This window comes from Dryobates pubescens, chromosome 2, assembly GCF_014839835.1.
Source record: "Dryobates pubescens isolate bDryPub1 chromosome 2, bDryPub1.pri, whole genome shotgun sequence".
NCBI lineage: Eukaryota > Metazoa > Chordata > Aves > Piciformes > Picidae > Dryobates > Dryobates pubescens.
The window spans coordinates 27,710,798-27,735,784 of NC_071613.1; the positions used below are offsets into that span (position 1 = coordinate 27,710,798).

General features: G+C 38.3%; 2 protein-coding genes across 10 annotated transcripts in view; one reads left to right on the forward strand and one right to left on the reverse strand.

Annotated features, from left to right (window-relative positions):
* KLF7 (KLF transcription factor 7) overlaps positions 1-24,987 on the forward strand; it is a 412,385-nt gene that overhangs the window by 174,521 nt on the left and 212,877 nt on the right. The window lies entirely within an intron of this gene.
* ADAM23 (ADAM metallopeptidase domain 23) overlaps positions 5,852-24,987 on the reverse strand; it is a 75,316-nt gene continuing 56,180 nt past the window's right edge. Inside the window, exons 24-28 of one of the 8 annotated variants that reach the window (XM_054173197.1) lie at positions 24,456-24,567; positions 15,876-15,966; positions 13,116-13,170; positions 12,162-12,258; positions 5,852-9,135 (exon numbers count right to left, since the gene is read on the reverse strand). In XM_054173197.1, coding sequence (XP_054029172.1) covers positions 8,987-9,135; positions 12,162-12,258; positions 13,116-13,170; positions 15,876-15,966; positions 24,456-24,567 — 504 coding nt within the window. In that variant the 3' untranslated portion in view covers positions 5,852-8,986. Of the gene's footprint in view, positions 9,136-12,161; positions 12,259-13,115; positions 13,171-15,871; positions 15,967-21,016; positions 21,108-21,956; positions 22,351-24,455; positions 24,568-24,987 lie in introns of those variants that run through there. The other 7 variants (XM_054173206.1, XM_054173230.1, XM_054173221.1 and 4 more) reach the window with 7 other exon arrangements.

Here is a 24,987-nt window from a genome sequence, read left to right on the forward strand (position 1 = left end):
CTTCTCATCTTGTTCCAGCAGTGTGTAGGAACCTTCTTTATTTTAGGTCTGTTGCATTATTGGTATATTTTGGCCTTAGTGTAAGTGGCTCAGGTGTGCATTCGTTTATGTCCGCAGGTTTCTGCATCCACGTGAGGATATGAGGAACTGTAGTTCCTTATTAGAAGAGACCTGTCTGTCTTTAATACAGTTTTCTTCTCTCCTTGTCTACTGGGCATTGTATGCAGGCAGTTTTGTCACCAGGGAGTGTTTGCCCAAGAGTAAATTCAGGTGCCATTAGTCAGAAGCTTGAAGTGGCTTCATCATTGATACTGATTTAAATTAATTCCTGAAAAAAGTAGCAGTTCTTGTGGCAAATGTATTTAGCACAAGCTTTAAAACGACATTTGGAGCCGGTATTTTACAAATGCAAATTAAGCAATGTTGGTTGGAAAAATTAATATATCTTTTTGAAATTTTAATTTGATGATATGTGACACTAAATGCAAATGACCTCTGTAAAGAATGTGACTACGAACCTCCCATATTTCTAACCAGACTTAAACATTCCAAGAAAAGAATTAAAAACCCCAAAGTGATTAATAGAGTACCTTAAATGCTAACTGTTCATTTCCTGTGGGCAGGTTGTCTCACTTTAGCCATTCAGTGTATTTTTAGAAAGATTTTGATTAATCTTAATGGCATCTGGGATATTTATAACCAGACAACTATTAATTTTTGAGTTAAGGTGTTCACTGCCATTTGGGTGCCGCACTGATATTTCTGTGCTCAAGAATAAAGTAACTGTTTCTTCCTGATTTCCCCCACTCTACCGCCTCAAGTACTCACAGGCAATAAAGAAACCCTTCTCACCTGCACTCCAAGCAGAAGTGAGAGTCACACTGGCAATGTCAGGGTTAGAAGAGCAGTTGGGTGAAACATGCTTTCCTCACACTGCTATCAACACCTAAGAAAGCAAGCCTCTTAAGGGATCAGTGTCTGTGGTACAGCCAAATCTTCTGGGGAAGAACACCACATTCAGTGTGTTCTTTCTTGAAGGCAGTAGAACTGTAAAGTGGTCTCTCCCACATTTTCTTGCTGTAAGGGTACATCTTTCCTCTGGCTCTCAAGAGAAAAGTGTGTTTGGAGTGTGCTTGCCTCAGGACAGCTCATGTGCCATGCCAGTGAAGCACGCTGGCTGTGCTGCTGTCATGCTCACTCCACAGCACAGGCGTGCCCTTGGCAATCAGGACCTGATGCTGGAGGCCTGCATGTTCAGATTGGAACCTGTTTGGGAAACTAGTCTGCAAGAAGAAATTGGAGGGGTGGTAGCAAATTATATAGGAGCAAGAAATGTGTGTCAGCAGGTTCTGGAGAGTGACAAGGATATCCTTTCTCCTGTGGCAGGGATGGACTTGTGGGATCCTCAGCTTGCTTTGGTTACCTGCTGATTCTCAAATAGTTTAGCAAACAATCTGCTTTACTACGTGCTCTGCTACTAGTTCTGGCCTAGAGTTCCTTGGCATTTGTAAAGTCCTTGCACCTCTCTCAACTGGAGATGTGATGCCTTATACACTAATGCTGCTGCTGTTGTCAGAGGAAAATGGTTGTTTCCATGCAAAATTTGACTAGAAGTGTCCGGATATGGTCATGCATGACTTCTGGCAGGTAGTTCTGCTTTCTTAAATAATTTTTCCCAGTGAAGTAATACAAATGTTATTAGTATCACAGTATGTATACTCATATCAGACAATCTATAAATGCATGTATTGTAATGTTTAGAAATGTATTTATTTTTCATTGCTCAGACCACTTAGCCTTTGAAACCCGCCCCACCCACCCCATTTTTATCCCCCACAAACATATGCTCAAAGGAGATGCTACAAAGTTGGTAACAGAGTGGAATTTTTTTAAAGCTTATCTTTGCATCAGACTTTCTGGGGCTTCTATAGGCTGATTTTAAAAGATCATTTCTCTTCTGTTCTGTTCTTAATTAGATATGCCCAAGGAGCAGCATACTTCTCGGACAATTATAACTTACTTTTGAATGCCTGTGTGTGAGGTTGTAATGAATGTATCAGCCAGCCAACTCTGCCTAAAATTGGAGCTCTCTGGGCTAGGTGCTAAAAGCTGCCTTTCAGTAAGACTGTTCCTGTCTAAAGATCTTATTTTGAACTGAAAAATACCCAAACAAATCAGAGGAAGCAAAGTATAATGGGACCTGAATCTTTTACCTACCTGTCTATAGTGATAAAACAGTATGCAGCCAGGATCCTGCTATGTAAAGGAATTGTTCTTGAGAATAAGGCTGGTTTCAGTCTTGAGTTCAGAGTCTCATCATTAAACAAAAGAAAACTTAAAATCTTTAGTTTTTTGAAGCTTTTCAGTGTATGCTGGACAGCACTATAATAGTTCCAGTTTCTTGTGACTGCTTTCTCGTTACACAGAAATCCTAGTCAAGCATCCACTGTCAGCTATGTTATTGTTAACAATGGCTGTAAAAGTAATTTAATAAGGGAGCAGGTCTTGCAAAGGCAATGTGGAGTTCAGGTGTGCCTGAAAGGAAATAGCACAGAAATGACAGACTCCAAAGTAAATAGGTTTGCTTGTGCACTTTGTGTTCATCTGGTTTCACTGCCGTGCCACAATTACTCAGTGGAGCATACTGACAAGGGAATAGGTCTGGGGAGGAAATGGATAGTCAGAATATGCCAGATGCCTACATAAATATATGAATGGAGTATGGAGGCTTAGACTGTGGTCCTTGTATTTTAAAAGTAACTTGAGCCTTCCCTTTGGAACCACCAACTGGGACTGCTTAATGTAACCATGAACACTGCTACAGCAAGTTCTGTAGAGTCATTCTTTAACTGTATTGGTGTGTTTTGGAGCAAAGCAGGCTGTTCTAAATAGTGTTTTGGGAAGGGATCCTTGTTAGGAAGATAAGCAGCTGTTTACATAGCTGAAAAGATGAGTGGAAGCATACTTTGTGTGACTGCACTAAGGCTGATATTCAGGCTTTGCCAACCTTAAGTGCTATAGAGTTAGAGAGCTTTAAGTGTCCATAATGCTGCTGCCATGCAGCTCAGCACACCAACCAGTGGCAGCATGGTGGGCACTGTGCCAGCATGACATGGGCCCTTCCTTCAATTTGACCACAAACAGTGCCACTTGTCACAGCTCCTGTTACATTTGGGACATTGTCCATGGTGACATGTTACTGCTGTTCTCTTCTGTAACCCCCCCTGGGTGACAGGACTTCCACTTGAGCTAGTCTGTAGCTCAATAGCTAGCTAGGAAGGGAAGAAGGACTTACTTCTCTCGGGGAAGAGAATACTTCTGTGGTTAGATGTACTGCAAGTTATTTGGCTGTGCTGCAGCTCCGCAAGGCATCTTAGGTGCCCTGACGCCTGGATTGGACACTAGGGGTAGATCTTGTTCAGTTTTCTGGAAAACTAAATCCTCCTTCATGGGAATGGTAAAGCTTTCATGTGATGATTAGGAGTGTTTCACTGTTCTGTGAATACACAGCATCCCAAGCAATATGTGTATTGAAGAGTCCCCTCTAAAGAGTAGATATATTAAACCTCAGCCTTCAAAGTCTGAAGACCCAGTATGTGGAAAATTGTCCTGAATTAATAAAGTCAGTGTCCACTCTGTTCCAAGGCAAACTGTCAAATTTGTATCTTGAATATAATGTGTGAGGGCAACATGTTTAAGGATATTGATTCTTGTTTCTGTATCATAAAATCTCAGAATGGTAGCGATTGCAAGGGATGGCCAGAGATCAACTCCAACACCCCTGCCAAAGCAGGATTGCCTAGGGCAGGTCACGCAGGGATGCATCCAGAGGGCTGTTGGCATTCTCTAGAGAAGGAGACACCACAATCTCTACAACCATGAACATGCACAAAATACTTTCAAAGGAGTCAAATGGAGAAACTTGGAGGTGCTGGTTCTTAGCTCAGTGCTTCTTGCAGTTTGATAAAAACTTTCTTTTAAAGCTTATGCAAATAGCACTAGATTTGAGGTACATAGATGCCTTTCATTCTTGGGAATGAACTGGTCATGATCTTAGCTGGAGACAAGAGACCAGTCACAATTGCTGTTTGTGTGTGTCTGGACACTGTCCAGGTGCATGTTTATGTGTGTGGGACACTTCATTTCTGCACAAGAGCAAAGGCTGAGGTTATGAAACCACAGCACATTACCAGTCTGTAATGTCATGAGTGTGTCACAATGCTCACACCTTGGTTGTTTGCAAAAGCAGGTAAAAAAAATATTGTTAGTTTCTTTGTGCTTTATCATCTTAGGTTGGGAAGTTACTGTACTGGCTCGGGAAGTGCCACACCAGAGCACAGCCCAGATGTGACAGTCTCAGTGGTAAAGGTAAGTGGTGTCCTGTGACTTATGACAAAAGAAAACTTTAAGACGACATTTTAAATAGACTGCCACTGGATTTTGTGTTTCTACAAATTAGAGCATTCTGAATTATGCTACCTTCAGTTTGTAGTTGCTCAGGAATCATACATGTTAAGTGGATGTCTATGCTGGACTGACATGGAGTCCTTGTACCTACCTAGAGGCCCCATGTCCTCTTGCATTACATACTTCCACTAAACAACTTATTCGACAAACCTACAACAATGTGAAGATGTGCTGCTGTGCTCACCGAGTTCTGAACAATCTGAACTGGATTACACTATGTGCAGCTTTAAGAAAATGTTTTTATGACCTTTTGCTTTCAATACTATTGGTTTGAGCATCAGTACTACTCAAATTCCTAGTTACTTTTAATTTTTTTTTCTTCAAGCTTTTTGAGTGCACTTGAACAGTCTCTGTTGTATTTCTGATGGATGATTCACTTTAATTTTTCAGCTCTTGTGGGTAGGAATCTGTAGTAAGTGCATTTAGAACAAAGAAGAGTTTTTTGGGTTTGTACAACATGACTTGCTGTTGTGTTGCTTTTTGTTCTTAATAGTAAGAGCCTCAGCATAATCACTCCTCAGTATTTTGTGCTGTCATTTTGAAAGTTTAAAAAAAAAAAGAAAATTCAGATTTTTTCTGGTCAAATCAAAAGCCTCTGGCTATATATTGTATTCACATACTGCAAAAGGCTTAACTCCTATTTCAGGAATGACAGCCTGCTGTAATTACAGCCAAAATCTTGCATGCTCAATAATGAGTTTACAGATAAATCCTTCTGTATTCAAGTGCAGGAAACAGGAGTGGATGATAGGGGATCCGTTAATGACAGTGCTCCCTCATTCCATAGTTCTAAATGAGAAATATGCTTTCGTTTTTAACTTTGGGAGGTATTAAGCCAGAAATAGTTTTTGTTTCTCTGTCTGGAGCCAGAGAAAGAAAAAAAATTGTCATCAATGACCTGGTAAGTGTGCCATGCATGCAGTTATTTTTCCCAGGCTGGCTTTGCTAGCTGGGCAAAAACCAGAAAGGGAAAGAGCATTTCATTCAGTAATCCATTGAAAATGGTGACCATCTTGTTTGGTTATTACAGGGCTCTCAGAATATTTTAAAGTAATTACACAACTACATGACATTCAGGTTTCTTCACTCAACAAAGGCATGCATACAGGTCTCATTCCACTCTGAAGCCAGTAGACTGGACTGAAGGAGGCCCAACAATCCTCCTTCTGTCCATCTGCTCAGCTCTGGGTGCTGAGGTGCTGTTGCCACACACGTCAGAAATCCTCTGTGCAACCTCCTCTCCCAGACAGAGCCTCCCTCTGAGATGGGATGCAGTTTTAGAGATCTTCAATAAAACAAAACTCCAGTCAGTTTTCACTACTATAAAGCTCATGATATCTTGAACACATAAATAAAATGGAGAGAATAAATAAGGAAAAAAATGATTTGAAATCAAACTACTCCATTCCATGTTCATGACATTTTTAATACTCATCTTGCTAAGATGCAGAACAAGGACTACTGAATTTCCATTCATTAGCAGCCAACAAGATATGAATGAGTATTCAAACAAAAATTGATATATAACATCAAGTTGTGCACTTAAAAAAATAATTACAAATCATTTTTAAAGGAAGTGTAACAGTGGAAGCAATAATGAATATAAAACATGACTGATTTAGGTTTAAAAAGCAACTTCAAGTATTCTATGGCATTTCCTCAGACATTTGTCTTAAAATTGTTTGTGCAATACCCATCTTTGCATAGTAAAGAAAAATTGGTTGAACTCCAGCCTTAAGTAATCTGTTTCTTTTAACATGCACCTATACAGTTGTTAATTTGCCTAGCAGACTTCAGATCAAATCAGTGAGACCATGCAGTGAACTGGAATGAGCTATAGCATTACCATAGTTTCTTGTCCAGGTGAATAGATAAATAATGGAGCAAACGCATAGTGGATGAAGTGGAGGCAGTGCTGACCAGGTCTTCCGCTGCTGATGTTTTGTGATGCAAAAATTAACAGTAAATACAGATGTACTTCCCAAAGCACAGCAGAGATATAGAAAACTGACAGGTTTTTAATTGTCTACCACCACAGAAAGCACTTCAGCCTGCGCCTGCACTAAGCCGTGCTGTCACTTGTGTTCTGTACACACAGGGCAGAAAGCAAATTGTGTTCTTCCACATACACACAGTGGCTGATGAGTGGAGCAAAAATTCAGTCAAGAAATCATAATGCCTATGAAACTGCTGGTGTAAATAAAAAAGTTACTCCAGCATTGGACATATGTACATAGTAGTTGGGGACCACTGTGGTCTGATTTTAAAACATCACATCACACACTAACAATGCTGTTTGTGAAATGCCTCTCAAAGGTTTATTACACAGGTAGTTTATGTATATCCAGTTGATTTTACTTATTTTTTTGGTAACTTCTAGTGTTTTAGTTGTGGGTAACACTTGCTTTGGAAGCAGAACCCTAACAAATACAGGGATTATGCTCCCAGGCAAAGTACTTTTAGAGGACAATAATACAGTTGTAAGTATTTTTGGTTTGCCGTGAAAGCGTCGTCACTAACTTCGTTCTGCTTGAAGCCAGGCAGGAATTTTTCAGGGTAAGAGTTACAATATGTACCAGTGTTGACTACCTGTATGCAGCACCGTTAACTCATACCATAGTAAGTGTTAATGTGATTATGTTAAAGCTGTTTAAAAACATCAAACAATAACTGTCAACTGAAAGAATATAATGTAGTTCTCTTGCGAGACTGTCGGATTGACCATTATCATAGTAAGAAATTTAATCTAAATGGAACTTTGTAAGTCACAGGAAATCTGCAGCATTTTCTTACTGTTTTGGCTCTTAAAGCTAACTCAGATAATGGATTTCCACTGAAAAAGCTGGAGTAAGCAATTCACTTCCATTGTCACTAATATCCACCTTTTAAATTAAATCCAAAATGGCAAAAGTTTTAAGTTCTGATTATCAGATGCAGCAATGAATTTTTCAGGTCACTTCACTAAGACAAACTGGATTATCCAAGTTTTAAATTGAGATGAAAAGGATAGGCCAGACTGTACAGTTCTATACTTTAAGGGAGGTCAAAACTTTTCATACACTTCTCAAGCCAAATACACCCAGGCAAGCCTAGTGGTTGGGGCAATAGTTCTGCTGCCCAGCACTGCAAAACCCTGTGTATGTACACAAAGTGTATCTAAAAAGCAATCACAGCACACAAGCCCCTAAAATGACATGGGGTTTTGAACACTTTGTGATGGTAACCAGCTCTCAGTAGCCAAGAGTCACAGTATTAATTTTGCATTACACTTGGAAAAGTGATATGCATCCAGAAGATACAGGGAGTGAGTTAGAAATGTCAGTCACATTTGCAAGCTCCTTTGGATAGGTGGGCAGAAGGCAAGAGAAAAGTAACTCATTCCAAGGTTTTAACATATTGTGAATATTTTAAGGCGTATTTAAGTTTTTATTTCACAGGATGTAGACAGGAAAAAAAAAAGTGGCTATAGTTTAGAAAGAAAAATAAAGAGAGATAGCTTGGCACTTTTGTGATCAGTTTGAGAGTGTCACTTATCTTACATTGTATTGTGGCAAACTGCATAACAGCCAAAAAAAGTAATCCAGACTTACAGTCAATACATAGATATGCATTTATACATTTTAATTTGTTTTTGGTTTCAAGCATACAAACTTTAGCTCACATCTATTTGGTGTCAGAACTCCCTGTATCTGCATGCTATTATCTGCCGCCTTTGAGCAAGCCCAGAACATCCGCTGTACAACATGCTACACAGAAAAAGGGGAGCAAAAAAACTCAAAACAAACCCCAACATCAAAAATAGATTTACATAAAGAATAGAACCTTTTTATAGGGAAATCCTTTTCTCCCATACATATATTTATATATAATCTGTGAAAATGATACGTCAAAATCTTATTTCCATATTTACACTTTTTCCTTCTTGGAAGAATTGCATCCATCACTTGATACTTCCATACCCAGCAGACTCCTGGCCCAGGAGACCAAAACAAAGTGGACAGCAAGCTCACAGAGCAGGGAACTCTGAAGTCCAGCAACAGATGGTACTGTGTGGCTGGCAAAGCTATCAGAGCCTGGCATCGGCTTCCCTGGGGTTTGCATTTATTGGGCTGCAGATTCTGCTTGGAGTCAGCTTGCTAGTTTGGTTGTTTGTATGTGAGCCATGCAGGTTACCCTTTCAAAATTAGCTCCTCATGCCACTGGAGTTTGATAAGAAAAAGGAAGTCATGCGAACTCAAGTGAAGTTAAGAGTGCTGGCAGGCTGGGGGGGAAAAAATACCTGCTATTTCATTGTTTTGGATCAGTTCTCTTATTGCACTTGGACTGTGTCTCCTCCTTTGTTTTGAGGAAAGAAAAAAAACCCCACCTGATTCTGAAGGAGTTTGCTTGTAACATTTGTCAGTTACTGTTAACAAGAGAAAGTGAATAGAGGAAGTATTTTGAACTTATCTCCAAAAAGGACAGTCTTCTACCACCTCAAATCCTAACATCCCAGCACTGTATTTATAGTGACTGTTTCTCATGTTCTTCCTTGCTGATTTAGTTCCTGTGCAGCTACACCAAAGATGTTATATCCAAAATCCAGTAGTGCAAGAAGCAGCTTTTTGAATGGCCCTTCTTCAGATAGGGCCTTGCTGACTTGGATCAAACCTTCTTTTTTTGACATTTCTTCCAGGTTGCATCAAAAGGAAATGAAAAGAGAGAAATGCAAGACATTAGTTAGATATAACAGGAACAAAGCCATTGCTGAGGTCATAGTAAAGTAAAAGGCTCACACTGAGACAGTTTAAGTGAGTAACTGTTCCAAGGGGTAACAATTTAAAGAATTTGGTTGCACGCTTTCTGTAGCACAGCATCAAGTACTGCTTTCCTTCTGGAGTTTAAATTATCATGCTGGCATAAAGAATTCAATTATTTTTGTAGTACTTCAAGTGGTGCTCTAAATTTGTAGAAACTTTCAGCCCACAGTAACATGTCCCTACTAGGCCAAGAAAGCATGCACAGGCCTAAAGGGCATGAGTCAGAAGTGCCAGTACTGGAAATAGATAAGGACATAGAGACTTGAGCACCTGGAGCAAGTACCCATCCCTGGCTATGCCACAATACCAGAATTTAGATTACGTATTATAGCAGGATGAAGTGAGTGTCTCTGTGAGCTCTTACCACATTATTGACCATAGCAAAGACATTGTATTCGAAGGAGACTGGACAGGTTTGTAAACAATGACTGCAATTTAATGTTAACAGTGGGTAGCAAGCTGGTCAGTGATATCCAGTCTCCTGCGATACTGATATCCTATGTCAAACAGCAAGACGTTAGGAAGCGACAACAAAAGTTGGGTGCAACCTCCCCAGTATCTGGCTTTATGTGGGGCATCAAGCAAGGGGCTCATGCATTTAGTTTTAACATTGGACATACGCACCACTACCGCCACCAAAAAGACATGCAAAAATACAGAACAGGAATTCATAAATTCCCTACAGCTACATACCAGCCCCAGGAGCTTCTGTTTTCTGCAGCCCTGCTAACTACTACCACTGCTAAGGTATTTACAAGCACACTATCCATAAGCTTTGCCTGGTGCTTTAAGAAACTAAAGCATGTGCAAAAGCAAGTTCTTCTTGAGAAGACCTCCAGAGACTGGTAATCCATGGGCATCCTTTATTTTGGCGTTTGGTTTTTTTGTTGTTGCTTTTTGGGTTTGGCTTTTGTTGTTGGGTTTTTGGTGTCTGGTGGGTTTGGATTTTTATGGGTTTGTTTGGGTTTTTTATCTCGGGTACCAGTGCCTCCATTTTTTGCAAGGTGAATGCTTAAGAATTGCTGGTTTCTGAATGACCACTGTGTTCACCTTTCTATAATTTCCCCTCGAGGAGTACTGGGCTAATGCTTCTTTTGAATTAGGTATTACTTCAGTACCTTAATCCATCCTCCTTTGTACTACAGATAAATTTGAGATGAGCAAAGTAAATTTTTTTCAGGCCAACTTGTAGAGCTGCATGATAGGAAGTATGAATAGAATATGATTTGGTCAAATGCAAGTTCAAACCTGCTTTAAGTCTGCTTGTCCTGCCAGGGGAAAGGACTTGTCTGCTTCTCTTCCCCAACCAACGTCACCAAGTACTGTCTAGTATACATGAATTCAAATACTACCAATAAGCAACTAGTTAGTCCCCTTAAATCATCAATGCATGTAAAAAAACTTGTCCTTCTACTCTAAGGCAAGTACCATATTCCAGTTTTGCAATTTGAGAAGACAAGCCATTAAAATTACATTCTGTTACCTGAGCTTATTTTAATTAAAGAAATGGACTTTGTAAGTCCCAAAACAAGGTACAGAGGACAGATGCTATGTCAGCTTCCCAGTACAATTTTTCTAACAAAACGGTTTTGATTTCTATCCTATCAAATCTTTTCTAACCTGTTCTCTACCTGTGTAGCATTCCAATAAGGACCATTTGGTTGCTCAGCCAGCACCCATGCCATGGCAACAGGCAGAGTATGCTCTGCCCTCGCTATACATTCTGTGATGTGTATTTACTCATTTCCTGGTTTTATCCAACAGAAACACATACTCCAAGGAATAAGATACTAACCAAACCATTGCCTTTCTTCATTTATGATTTTCTGCTCACAGTGTTGTACGAGAAAGACACAGGTGAAGAACTAAAAGAACCTTTGACTTAGGAGCATGAAAGAAGTCTCTGAAATGTGGCACATCAGGTGCAGTGTCAGTAGGCAACACAGTACACATCTGCAAAGCACTAATACAAGCTTGCCACATCTCTCTGCTGCCAATGTTGCACTTCACAGAAGTGTGCAGTCAGGTGTTACCCTGTAGGAATCAAATTTCTGATTCCCTGAACTGCTTTAATAATTTTGTCCTGAATCAATTTAATACCAAAATGAAGGGGAAAAAAAAAATCCTGGATATTTGCACCTCTTTACAGCTGTGTATTAGAGTAGAAAAAGGCTCCTGTCAGGCAGCAGGCAGAGGAGTCCGCTATGGAAGGACACATAGCAGAATGATGCAATTTCCTAGTTCTTTGTTGTTTTGTATAGAAGATCTTAGCCCATAAACTTGTATATTTTGCATTCAATGTTTCAGTGCCTTTTATAAATAATGAAGGTCAACCTTTACCAGAGGAGTGTCTCTAACAAAAAGCCCCACACCACACTACAGCATGTCCCTGCCCCTCTACACAAATATTTCCAAAAGGAAAAGCTGGTTTCAAAAAAGGCTGGAGGTATGTAAGAAATACTTCCGGCAATCCTCTCCAGGTTTCTTTTGCAACTAACTAGGAATGTAGTAAACCAGTACATTGCTTGCAAATCTGTGCCTTTGTCTTGTGATCACACAAATGAAGCTTTACTGAAGTATTAAAACATTTATGCAAACTCAGTATTTTAACCACTTCAAACAGCTAACGTCCAAAAGTAAGGTTCAAATGCTGCTTTTGTTACAAAACCTATTCAAATTAACAAAATGAGCATCTCAAAATAAGACACTGACCTGCCATTTATTCCTGTAGTTTGGAAAAAAGGAAGAAAATCTCTCTCATTTGTTTTTAATGCTGATGTTTGTGTAATAATGACTGTATTTAGGTCCGCAGTATGTGTTTTATGGAAATGCTGCTAAGGGACCAAAACCTGCTTCCTCACAAAGCTGCCATTAGCAAGCATTCCATTGCCTTACCTTGCAGAAACTTTTGGGGGGGTCTAAATGCATCTGCAGAGACCAGCTGAAAACTTGGTGTGTTACATCTAGGTAAGTCTGTGGTCCATCCATTAATCTGCCATTAAAGTGATAGAAAAGCCAGCAGCACTTCAGCTAAGAAACAATTGTTGGAAATAGAGTTGTGCCTACAATCAACCCTTTTCTGTCAGCCGCTTCTGAATTCTGACATAATGAGAAGCAGCTTTTCATGTTCATTTCCACAGCAATGTTACTATCACTGCCTCTTACAATGCTGCTTTATTACCAAAAATTGCTTTAATAGTGTTACATTAAGCAATGGAAGTGTTTAATTTGCTTATATTACTGCACTAGCTTTGCAAAAGTGAATATATGCTAGGAAAAAACAGTGTGGGCCCCTGAGACTGTGACTGCAGCCAATGCACAGAACTACTGTATTGTTAAAAATGTCCTTTCTGCATCAGTCATCTATTAAATGCTGGATACAGAAATATCACATATAACTGCTACATCAATATGACCTTCCTGTTGCAGGGATGCCACACCTCTCTGTACCTTACCCAGCAGAGCTCAGGCAGAAATATGCAAAACTCCTTTACTACAGTCTAAACATCTTTCAAAGTACTATGCAAGGCTCAACTGAAGTAAAAGCTACGTCTAAAGGTTTCCACCCACAGCCTTTAACCTCTAATTCCTGTGAAATATGCAGCTTGGCTGTATATCCCTCTAAGATTGTCAGTAAAATTTTCTCTCCTATTCTATCCACAGGTTAACTTGATTACAAAAGTTGTTACAAAAGTTGTTCTAGGATGCACTCCAGAAACTGGAAGTTGTTGGGGTTTTTTCACTTCTTAACTTTTCTCCCAATTGCACCAAGCCTTCTTTTAAACTTCCCCTCCAACCCTCAGCCCCACACCTCAGTTCATGAACAAAGTTTGCTTAGTTGCAGCTTACGTTTGACATGGACTTGACACCACAGTACTGTATGTTCATACAAACATCTGATAACCTGTGAAACAGAAATCACATCTCCCAGTTTGTAAAGCATTAGCTACCTTCTCCCATATTTGCAGAGACTAAACATATCACTGGCTTAAAAAGGGAAAATTAAAATCCTCTTCATTATCCTCACCTGTCCCTCTGGATACATCTGAGGCAAAGTATCAGAGGGTCTACATGTGCTAGCCCTCTTCTGTACACAAGCTGAAAAGCCTTTTGAGTTCCCCTCTGACCCCCCCAAAGAAACATGCACTTCAAGCTGTGAGCTAGGCCAGGCCAGAATATTTGAGGTTCTGCTACAGAATAAACATTTGTCTCTTGCTCTTTTCAGAGGAGCTTCAAGAGTCCTTTCCAAGATGGATCTTCTATAGTGGTAACAAGCTTCTACACGTGAGTGAACGAATGACACCAGGATGCAAAGCTGAATGCTTGTGAGGGTAGGTTGAGATAGAGGGATCACAGAGAAGAAATAATCAATTCAGTAATGTATTGTTTCAGATAGGGAGGGAGTCTTCTAAAGAACTCTGTTAATTCAAGTTCTTGAGCTTAAGCATCCCCAGTTGACTGCCCAACTGTGCTCACAGCAGGTGCTGCAGCACTGATGCAAAAGAGCAAAGGTTGTTGCAAAAAAAGACAGCTTTAAAAAAGCTTCAAAGGAAGAATCTGCCTAAAGTTTTTATATTTTAGTAACTTTTACTGTGTTTTCAACAAATTACCTTCTGCAATACAGACAGTATTTAGGGATGAGTACTGCGTGCTGAGAAAATATGTGCATTTGTAATAACAGACGTGTCCCTGACCACAGAAAATGGGTCCAGAAGTATAATTTGACATTTATTTTTCCCCACAAAATCTAGCATGATTAATTCCCATAGGAACTCACAATATCAGTGTTGATAATAATATTGTTTTTATGTGAGTGCATTGCTGTTCTTAGTAAATAAAAAAAATACAACTGAAATGTTAATGCAAGCCTTGGAGAAAATGTTGCTGTATTTGTTTACAAAAGAAATTGCAGTGACATGCAGGGAGTAAAAAGCTCCTCCGTTCTGCAACTAACTGGAATTTTAATGTAACGTTTATATGCTTCATTTCAGTTAAAAGTAATCTCTCTCCAATATTTCTGCATCTAGTAAGGATACGGTAGAAAAAAGGTAAATGTGCATGTGTTAGTTAATGCTGTAGAATATATTCCAATACTACAGAGAGTCTCTTTTAAAAAAGCATTGTTCCCAGAGTAGGCTTTTAGACAGAGGAAACCTTGCAGTCCACAAAATGCCAAGAATCCAAATGTCTTCTTGTGTGAACAGCAAATGCAAATCCATGTCTGTCACTGCATATTCTAAAACACACACCTCATTTCAATTTCTGCCTTTGAACACAGATTTGGTGTAACAACTTACCAAACAAAAATGCATAAACATTAAACTATTTTACAGTTTAAAATACGGAAAATCTAAACCTCAGCCATACGAGTCACAATGTAAAAGATGCAGTTCGGTATTAAAATTACATTGTTTAGAGCTTCCCTGTATTAACTGAAGACTGACCTGGTGACTATTAATTGTACGAGTAAATGGATTTATTTAACTGAGAAGAAGCTATAAGAAAACAAAAATACAATAGCTTCAGTTAAATCTATGGGCAGGAATTAAACAGGCTTATGAAAATCAGGTATTCATGCTTAAAGAAAGATGTTCTGCTGCAATTTGTATTTCATATTTTCTAACTAAGGAGGAGCACTGACTCCAGCAGCTGATGCACACAGCTCTGTGGCACTTGCTAGTGTCAAGGGGAAGCACAGGGAGTGTTACTCCCCTTCATAACAAACATTTAGAGAATGATGAATGTGGCAGGTTCTGGGGCTGTCTGAAAATTCTGGTAGTGGCAGGCAACACAGCAGAAGAGAGGGCAAAGTCTGCTTTTTGTTTTCAACAGGGTTGAAATGGCTTTAGAAATGTTTTGCCTCTATATGCATGTGTAATTAAAGCTACCTTGCAATATGAAAATGTAACAAACCTAGAAGCAAACCAACTTTTCCAGGTGACCTTTGAAAGTGAGCTTTTCAGGATAAATGTGATCTGGTAACTATATTCTATTTTGATAGCTGCCTTAATCAATTATGTTGTGTTTTTTTTTTCTTCTTCTAAACTCAGACATGGAAAGTAAACTGTGTAAAAAAAACCCAAACAATCAGTAACCACACACACAAGTTAGCTCTGGTACCTCCTGAGGCAACTGTGTCAACACATTTGTTACTGAACACTACTTTGGCTACAGTTACCACTTACCATTTACAAGTGAAGTCTTCAGTTATAAAGAAGTTGTATCTGTTTGAAAATACTACTTCATTCAAAATAATTCTCAAGACATATCTTTTGAGGTATTTAATCACTGTACATCAGCTTCTGAGAACAATGCTACTAACTGGGGGTGAAAAAAAACCCTTTGCTCCCAGTTAACTCATAAAAGTCAAATTCCTTCTTTTATCATTCGGCTTTGCACCCTGATGACATCTGCTTTCTTTCAAATCCTTTTCTTCCTCTTGTTCAGTATCTGCATAATTAATTCCCTTCAAAGCAGTTTGTTATGGTTTGAGCAGGTATGGAGGGGAGTTATCTTAGAAATCTTGTAGCAGGAACTCAAAATTTAGTGATGTAAGCAAGAAAGAGAAATGCCATAGCCACTGAAGAGAAGACATGCGGCATTGCTTACTTAAAGCCCCATCCTGTCCCCCCAAGGACAATAGCTGCTACCAGGATGGCACCAGCGATGGAGCCTATTATAAGATTGGTGGCACTAGGACCTGTGATAAAGGATCATGGTAAGACAGATATAAGAACCAACCACTTTATTCACATTAAGGGAAGCAACTGAAGGGTAGTCAAAGAATGAAAGGAATATCGACAGCACACAAAGTGATGTCTCTAGACAATTTCAGCAAGCCCAACTAGCTTTTCCTTTAAGACTAAAAATGAACAAAGCTGTAGGTCTCTGCATTGTGCTATATTGACCTCTACCAAAGATAAAAATCTAGTATTAGTAAATTCCACTGTGACTTACTCCATTATCTACTGAATGAACAGTCCGCTGAGGACACTAAGATATTTGTGAATAACTCATTAACTCAGAGGAAAAATTATGAATGCTGTATATTTTATGACTACAGCAAATGAGTATATAAAAATAAAATAAATAAAACTTCTAACTTTTTCCCTGGAGCTCCTCAAAGAAGGTAGGTGTTTTCATTTGTGCTGCATGCATCTAGCGCCACTTGCTAATCAAATCCAGACTCCCTACAGCTACGTCAATGCTAAATTTACAAACAATCGTCTGACAAAAGCAGAGGACATTATATAATAAGGAACAAAACTTGAAATAAAAGCTGTGTTCCCATTAAACTTTCAAAACATCAAAGCATCTTCTCTCCCTCTTCAAGAAGCTACTTAACAACAAAGTGAGGAAGGGTGGAGCAGGAAAAAAGGGCAACATAAAGAAGCGGCACAAAATAAGTTTGTGCAATTTTCTGAAGAGGGCAAGGGAACACCTAAATCAGATATTCAAAACTGACCCTTAAGTGCTCTGTCTACACAGGGTAGAGGAAAACTGACAGGCTTGAGTAACATTTTAATTGCTCTGGATAAAAGTTTTCTATTGAGTGGTCTTTGATGTAAAGCTAATTGCATCTGAGCTCAAGGCAAAATGGAACCAACCCAACAGTTCTTTTGCAGCATATCAAATACTTCTTGTTTAAACATTCAGCTATTCAGGAATAGCCTTCAAAAACAGTTCTTACCTCCTATCCCAGTCTCCCCAAACCAACACTTCTACATAGCAATCAAATTTTTTCTGTTTTAAATGTTCTGAAACTTGAAACTGAGTTTGAAAACTATCAGACAGCAAACACAAGGAAGAAAGAACAAGCACAGATCAGCAACGAAAGAGCAAGGGCAGCTGCAACAACTGAAAAGTTTTAAGCTGTTGGGTATCACAAAACCTTCTGCCCAGTCCCAGGCACTACAATCAGTATACACCCTATGCTTTAAACTTTACTGCACTGGCCTAACTTTGTTGTATCCCTTAGATGTTTACGTAGTGAGTGCTTCTGGAGATCAGATTAGCTAAAAGAAAATGAAGTTTTAAAAATGGCTTCCTGCAATTCAGGAATATGAATAAATGGCTTGGACTGAAAAGAGATACAGTGAGCTTCACAGGTATGAGCAGTGCACAGATTTGACAGCAATAATTAAATGGTAATGTTTCACTATTTGAAAGAGCAGATCTTATTTGGACTTACCTTTAAAGGAACACCTGGTTCAAATCAACAGGTGTGAGCACAGTGTAGGATAAATGAATGCCATTCCACAGGCATTATATTCCAAATTAAGGCTTGCTTTAAGCAGCAGCCTAATGAGCTACTCCATCTGACTCAGATCTATGACTTATTCTGGATTTTATCATATGATTCTACATAACAGAAGACTGAAAACACAGCAAGTAGTTTATTAAATTTTAGAAGCCTTGAAAAATCTTAAAGTTGTTTTCTTTTCAGCCACAGAATGCTAACTTCCCAGAAAAGAGGTACAGTGGTTAATGGAGAGTAAACACAGTCGTAACTTAGATGATGAGGAAATATTAAACAACAGCTTTTTTACATCCCTCTTACTGTGTTCCCTGGTTGTTCGATGTTTGAGGGGTGGAAAAAAAGACTATTTCATAGTGCACATTCATTCAGCAAACAGCAGTTTGTTCTTTCAATCCAGAAAATCAGTTTTGATTTTATTTACTATGTATGTGGAAGAATTCAATCAAAATTTAAACAGAAGAGAATAATGTACAAAACAATTAGGTTCCTTTAATAGAAAAATTACTAAAAATATGTTACATAATGTACAAGTGCTGATAAAAATACTTCTCAAATCTGACCCAATTTTATAAAGTGTGAATGACTACAGAAAAAAAGTCCTGAAGATCAAATGCCTGTGAGAATTAGGCTGTCTGCTAGAGAGACCCTAGAGCAGAGTAAACTATAAACAGCTGTGGATAAAGCATGTCCATTTCTCTGGAATTATTTTAAACCTGCTTCACAGTATGCTGGGACTGGCAGTTCCTATGAATGCAAAGGAACAGCTATTTTCCCTGATCAAGAAACCAAAAAGGCTACACTAAAAGTAAAATTTCACTGATTATAATCTAATTTCTGACTTTGATAAAAGAACAAAGATGGTGGAATATTTATGATTACTAAGGAGCAACCACTTGTTTACTGGAATGGAGTCCTCCAATTAATGAATTCCAGTTTGAATACAGGGATTATTAGTAACCTGTTTTAAGACCATAACAGACTGTGCACATACAAATACAGTGCAACTACTTATAAAAGTACTTACAGTGGGACAACTTTTACATGTAATACCTTACCTTAATGATATATGCTTTATGTTTTATTAAGCATTATCGAGGACATTTTATTAGTAGTAAATCAGAATTTTACAACCACTAAAAAGCCCACTTTGCATCAAGTAATTTTAGTTAGTGACATTTATGAAGAAAAGTACAACTCAGTATGTTTCAGATAAATAAGCTTCTCTTAATCACTGGACTCAGATGCTTGACATAAATACATGCAAACGATTAGTAAGAGAAAGGTTTTAACAACCACTATCCTTTGGAATAATTTTCCATCCAGACCTTCACAAGGTGAAACGTATCTGCTATAAATATTCTTCCTGCCATACTACTTCTGTAACCTGCAGACACAGATTTATCAGCAGGAAACTTTTGCAACTAGCTGCACCGTAATCACCTGGCACACCACCCTTTCCTGCAAGGCTCTGTTTGTGTTGGCAGGGCTCTTGGATCATCTCCAGTAATCTTTTAGTACCTTCTCCATGAATTAATATACATTGCTTTGGAACTTTGCTATTGCCAAAGAGGCAGGCTTACTGCAGGTTGTCCTGCAACAAACACCACATTCTGGTGGTTTGATGTTTTCTGTTCTTGCCTGTCACTGTGTCAGCCAAATCCTGTGGTTTAAGTTACCAAAGCTATATACATGTTTTAGGATAGACTCTGGGAAAAAACTACTCCTCCATTCTGTCCCCCATGATCACTAAAATAAATTCATAAAGCATTAAGAAAATGAAATTATTTCAGCACTTTGAAGGAAAGTTTGCAATTTGCAAGTGAAACGGTGAGGAAGAAGGAAGGGCAGGACCTGGCATCAGGATGCATTAAACACAACCTTCCCTGCAGCCACTGATGGTAATAGTCACCAGGGCCTCAAGGGCATTAGGAACAGAGAGGGGTCTTTGTGTTCCTCCATGTGCTTTCTTTAAGCCAAGCAATAAAAAATAGTAATGGTTTGCCTCAAATTTACTCTTGTATCTGAAGGAACCATACAGAGAAATGGCTGATGGGATCCAGGAAAGAAGAATAGATAGAAACAAACCAAAAAAAAAAAGAAAAAAGAGGCAGGTAGTGAGTAATGAGATGGAGGATGAAGAAAAGCTGAATTTAGAGCAGAAGGAAACAGGAGCAAGCACAAATGGTCAGGGACATGGGTCAGAGCTGAGTGGACTGAGACAACAGGTAAGGGAAGATAGAAACAGAGAGGGACAAGGCAGAATGCAAGCAAAAGGCAAATGGTCCTCATTCTGTAGGTAAATTCTCTATCTGGGTCCCAAACCTCTGCAATCTTCACAATCTTCTGGTTTTAGCAGCATCAGTAAAAGCCATCGGTAAAACACTAATCTTTCTCGAGCAGATGATCAATTACATTCTTCCTCCTATTCTTTTTTCTGTGAGTTGTCCTCTGATAGAGCAAAGGTCTCTCTATACTCTCTGGAATCTGAATTTCATGTAACAGTCCAGTTTGGCAAAAGCTGTCCAGGGGCTATCCAGGGCTACAAACTCAGGCACATAAAACTCTGCCTACCAAAAGACTGCCAATGCAGCCTTAATTAGAACTGTACACGAATGTCTCTTCACAGAGATTGACTAGAAATCACAAATTGTCTTGCCATGATTCCAACTCCATAAAGATGGCACTGTCAAACAACAGAGGTAATATGTAGTATCAGAAACACAGAGAAGTTGAAAATCTCAGAAAATCAGAATAACAGCAACTTATTCCATAGTTTGCACAGTGGACACAGAATCAGTTCTTATATGGGCATTTTTATAGGGGTGTATATGTATAGCTATACACATACACACCTCTATATAAATCATAAGCACTGTTAAAAGGGAGAGAGTTGGCTAACACTTAAGATTAGTTTCCCCAAACTGGGAAGAGACAATAAAAATTGCTCATACTCTTTACATACTAATTCTATACTTCACCATTCTACTGCCTTGAGGTAAAAGAATCCTAGCGATGGAACACCCAGAAGCTTTGCTGTAAAGCCACCTGCTTATTCTATCATCAGCTTTCATCTTCCTGGCTAGATCTTGTGACTTATTAGTACACTGAAAGCCCCATAGACTGTAGCAAACAATTTCTACATTATGGAATAATCACCACTACTCAGTCTATTTTGCAAAATCATCACAAACTTCGATTTTTCCCTCACTATTTTTAGAATTTGGTGTAATGGAAACATTCAGACATTTAATTTTACTGTGACGATGTAAAAATTCACAAAGTAGTTGTTTTTATGCCCCACATTATCCCAGACAGGAGAAGGTTCAACACTGCATGAGCAAATCACACGACACAGACACAGTCAAATCACATGACAAATACAGTCACCACACGACAAAGCTAACGGGAGATACACAGAGGGCTCGGGTGCATACGGTTACCTCACACACTAGGCACCGAACATCAAACTCAAACTAAGAAAAATGCTTACTCTATTCCCCACCCTGTGCCTCCAAAAATCACCCCCAAGGCCAGAATGGTCCCTGCCACTGCACCTATTAGCCTGTTAGTGGCCATGCTCACTGTGTGGAGGGAAAAGGGAAGATTTTTTAAGGAAATTATCACATATATGTCTGACATGAAAACATGAAATAATTCCTGAAAGGCATACTTTATAATTCATCATCGGATAAACAATTCAAACTTCCTAACAAACTTTTATTTACCAAATACTGTAGCTTTAAAAATTCTGAGATGGGTTGTGTTTAGTTTTCTTTGAATGCTTGCAAGTATTTCAATGGGAATTTTTCCTGTAAAGGTAAGGCTATTCCTTTTAGCTTGTGATTCTGTTACATACTTAAAAAGGGAACCATCCTCAACCAACTACTTACTTAAAACAGCCCAAATGTAAGCAAATTACCAGTAAGAAAACTTCCTTTTGATTATCAGGCATTTACTGTATCTGTAACATAACTAAACAATTACTGTTGGAAACAGTTTGGAAACAGTTCCATTGCAGGGGAAAAAAAGTCGCAAATACCTAATTCATTCCTTGGCTATTTAGTTACATTCTCCTTTAATACTGCATCTATTCATAGGACATCTACATAACTTAAGGACAAACAACACCTTCTAAAAGGAAAAACCTACCACAGAAATTCAGGTTGGTTCAAGTAACACCTTGGAAATGCTAGGATGTTCAGATAGTCTCTCTTAAGACACTGAAGCCTTGTTTTTCATTTTTTTTTAAGGTAACATTTTAGAGAAAAAAATATTTCTATATTTCCTATGTTTGAGATTAAAAGCCTGATAGATTCACTAGGTCATAACAGACCACAAAAAAGCAGCTGAAAGGTTCCCCTGTCTTATGGGAACCTTTCCAAGGAATAAAAACTTTAGAGTCTCATTCATGAATAAAGTCTTGTTTAAAATAGTTTCTCTTTTTTCCCCTGTTCTGTAAATATACACAAACACACACACGCACACTTGAGACATGTTTAATATTAAAAAGACACTATTCTACTAGTCAAACAAAGGCCAAATTCTGCAAATGAATTTGCAAGAGAAGGCTCTTGTGTGCATTTGAGTTCTACTGATTTCAAAACTACTAGCCAACACACTAAAATAATTCAAAAGTTTCTGCAATAGCCACAAAACTAACAGCAAGACTGCTAGAGTGCTGGGCAAGTCTGCTAGTAAAGGATACAGTAGGTTGCTCAGTTTAGAGCAATTCAAGACTTATGTATCAATACCAACATAACTAAGGACCCTGAAATCCTGAAATACAGTATGGAGCCAAAAGCAATTGATGGGTGATGGAAAGGTCTGAAAAGTGAGGACAGAACAGCAGTTAATTGTCAGTTACCACAACAGTATATAAATAAACAGTGATACTATGTAGCTATACATGCTTTAATTGTAGTAACAAAAAATGCTTGACTTTGTGGGGTAGCAAATTTTATATCTATTAAATTAGTTTTCACATCATGAGTGTTGTTTCTGAAATACAGGAAAGCTCAAACAAAACTTGAATTTAGAGCTAAGATTTAAAAATAAGTATTCTAGTTTCTATGTCAGACTTGTAAATTGGCATAAGACATTGCAAGTAATAAGTAATAGTAATAAGGGGAGTAAAAATTAACAGAAGTTTCTTCAGTATGTTGGATCTTAAGAATACAGAAAACTACTACTGTGGTATCTTCTCACAAAAGGATTCCTCTTTTAGCATACCAAAAGAGATTATAGTAGTTGTAAGTGTTCATGCTCCTAAAGTCATTTCTAAGTGCTTTGACATATAAAAATGGCTATAACAGTATAAGTGGTTTCATCTTCTGAGTTCATTGAGCCACGCTGTGCAAAAATACACGCTGCCTTTTAGCAGAGGACTCCATCGCAGGCGCTTTATGCCTGTGTTAAGTTTACTGGCAGATACTATTTATTTAAGACTTTTGCCCAGAATATTTTAGCACTGATGTATTAATTTTCATAAAGACATTTACATTCTGAATTGATTACTTTTAATAACTTTTAATTGATTATTTTAATAACAAAAATCTAACCAAGATAAGCATAGCTTGCTGCTTTGCCTTACTTAGAGATCTTTTTACAGAGGGAATTATTTCTTTATGAATAGGATTTTTAAAAGAAGTAATATAAAATTAATATATGCTCAGCAATACAACTATAAATACTGCTCTCCTCATCCAAACACAAAGAGAAGAAACTAACTCCATCCATCATGCTGTTCTCCCCTATTTATGACTCTGTAAGCAGTATGCCAGTTAGGTTTTTATGGGAAACAGAATGACAAGTAGCTTTGTAAGACAGGGTACAAACCAGGCAGCTCTACATTAGGGTAGGGTTAGGAGCTTCCCTAATGTAAATCTGGATTGTTCTACACAGTAGTAACCTGTTTTAAGATAGTATCTTCAACATGTCTTGAAACCATTCTACTAAGGGGCAAAAGAATACGGCCATTCTCGAGGGACATAGCAAAATCCTGAACTCCCTTGAAACCTTGGATATTTTAAAGATTAATCAATTAGGGTCTAAGCAATAAGGACTTTTTTTTTTTTAAGCAACTCTATCTTCTTTCCATCAGCATTGTAACAGGGACAGAAGAACCTGGAACTAGGACGCAGAATCATTTTGTTTGGCTTTCTCAATTGTTTATCTGTAAAATGTATAACACTGGGTAAATACAATCAGATGTTGTCCAATGTCCTGATGACGGAAAAGACATAAAAAAAATTAGACAGCACAATCCAAAGACATTCTTTGGCAGAGAAGTCAGAGAGAATCTCAAGTGCTTCCCTTCCTCTTTTTTGATGTGATTATTTCCTCAAACGCTCCTCTTTATTTGTATTTCATATGCAGTTGAAATACCTACTAAATACATGACAGTAAGCAACAGTCATCAGAATAATGTTAAGTCCCTAAAATCTTGATTTATTTTTCCCTCCTATTGAAATATGATTTCAAAGGATTAAAGCTTTTTTCACCAGAGACATTCCACTCCACCCTTTTCATGCCACAGCTCTCTGAATTAGCTGAGAACTAAGGGAACTGAAAATCTCCAGGTAAACCTCAACATTCAGTCATCATATAAATAATGAGAGCTACACTTAGGAAGATTCCAGTCACAAAGAAAATGATCATAAAAATAGACAATAAGGAACGAAGGAAAAAAGAGAAAGTACATTCCGTTACCTATTGAAATATTTCCTGAATTTAAGTTAGAAAAATAAAAGTTTCATCAATTCTCAAAACAGAAAGACCTACTTCATCCATGTGAAGCAGAATTTTACTGCCTGGGTCTAAGCAGGACTGCACGATATTATTCTTTTTCTATATGCTAATTCTACTGCCATGTATCAACAGAAAAACATCACAAATACTTGAAAGAACATAAAAACTGAAATCACACAAACCCTTGGGTCCCTCGTCCTTCTTGGTACCAGTATCCCTGATAGGATCATCAATACTGCAGTCTGTCCCAGCCCAGGAGAAATTACAAATGCAAGTGGCTTCATTACTACAAACCTGGAAAAGACAATAGAAGGCAGCAGTTGTTTTTTAACTACATTTTATTAAGTCTGTTTAACATGAAATTTGGTATTTGATTCACAGTATAATATATAAATGGATAAGATTAATAATGATGACTGGAGACATTCAAGGTCAAACTTGATGGGGCCCTGAGCAACCTGATCTTCTTAAAGATGTTCCTGCTCACTGCACAGGGGTTGGACAAGATGACCTCTCAGGGTCCCTTCCAAACTGATGCATTCTATGATTGTATGATAGCACTGAATGTTTAGAATAACACATCAGTAACCTGAAAGTTTGCTTAAACCCCCTCAATACAATCAGATGCCTTAAAAAGCAGCAGTGGTTCCATCATCACTTGCACTACACACCTGCATGGGATGTAAACAAATAACAGAAACTCTCATCTGAAAA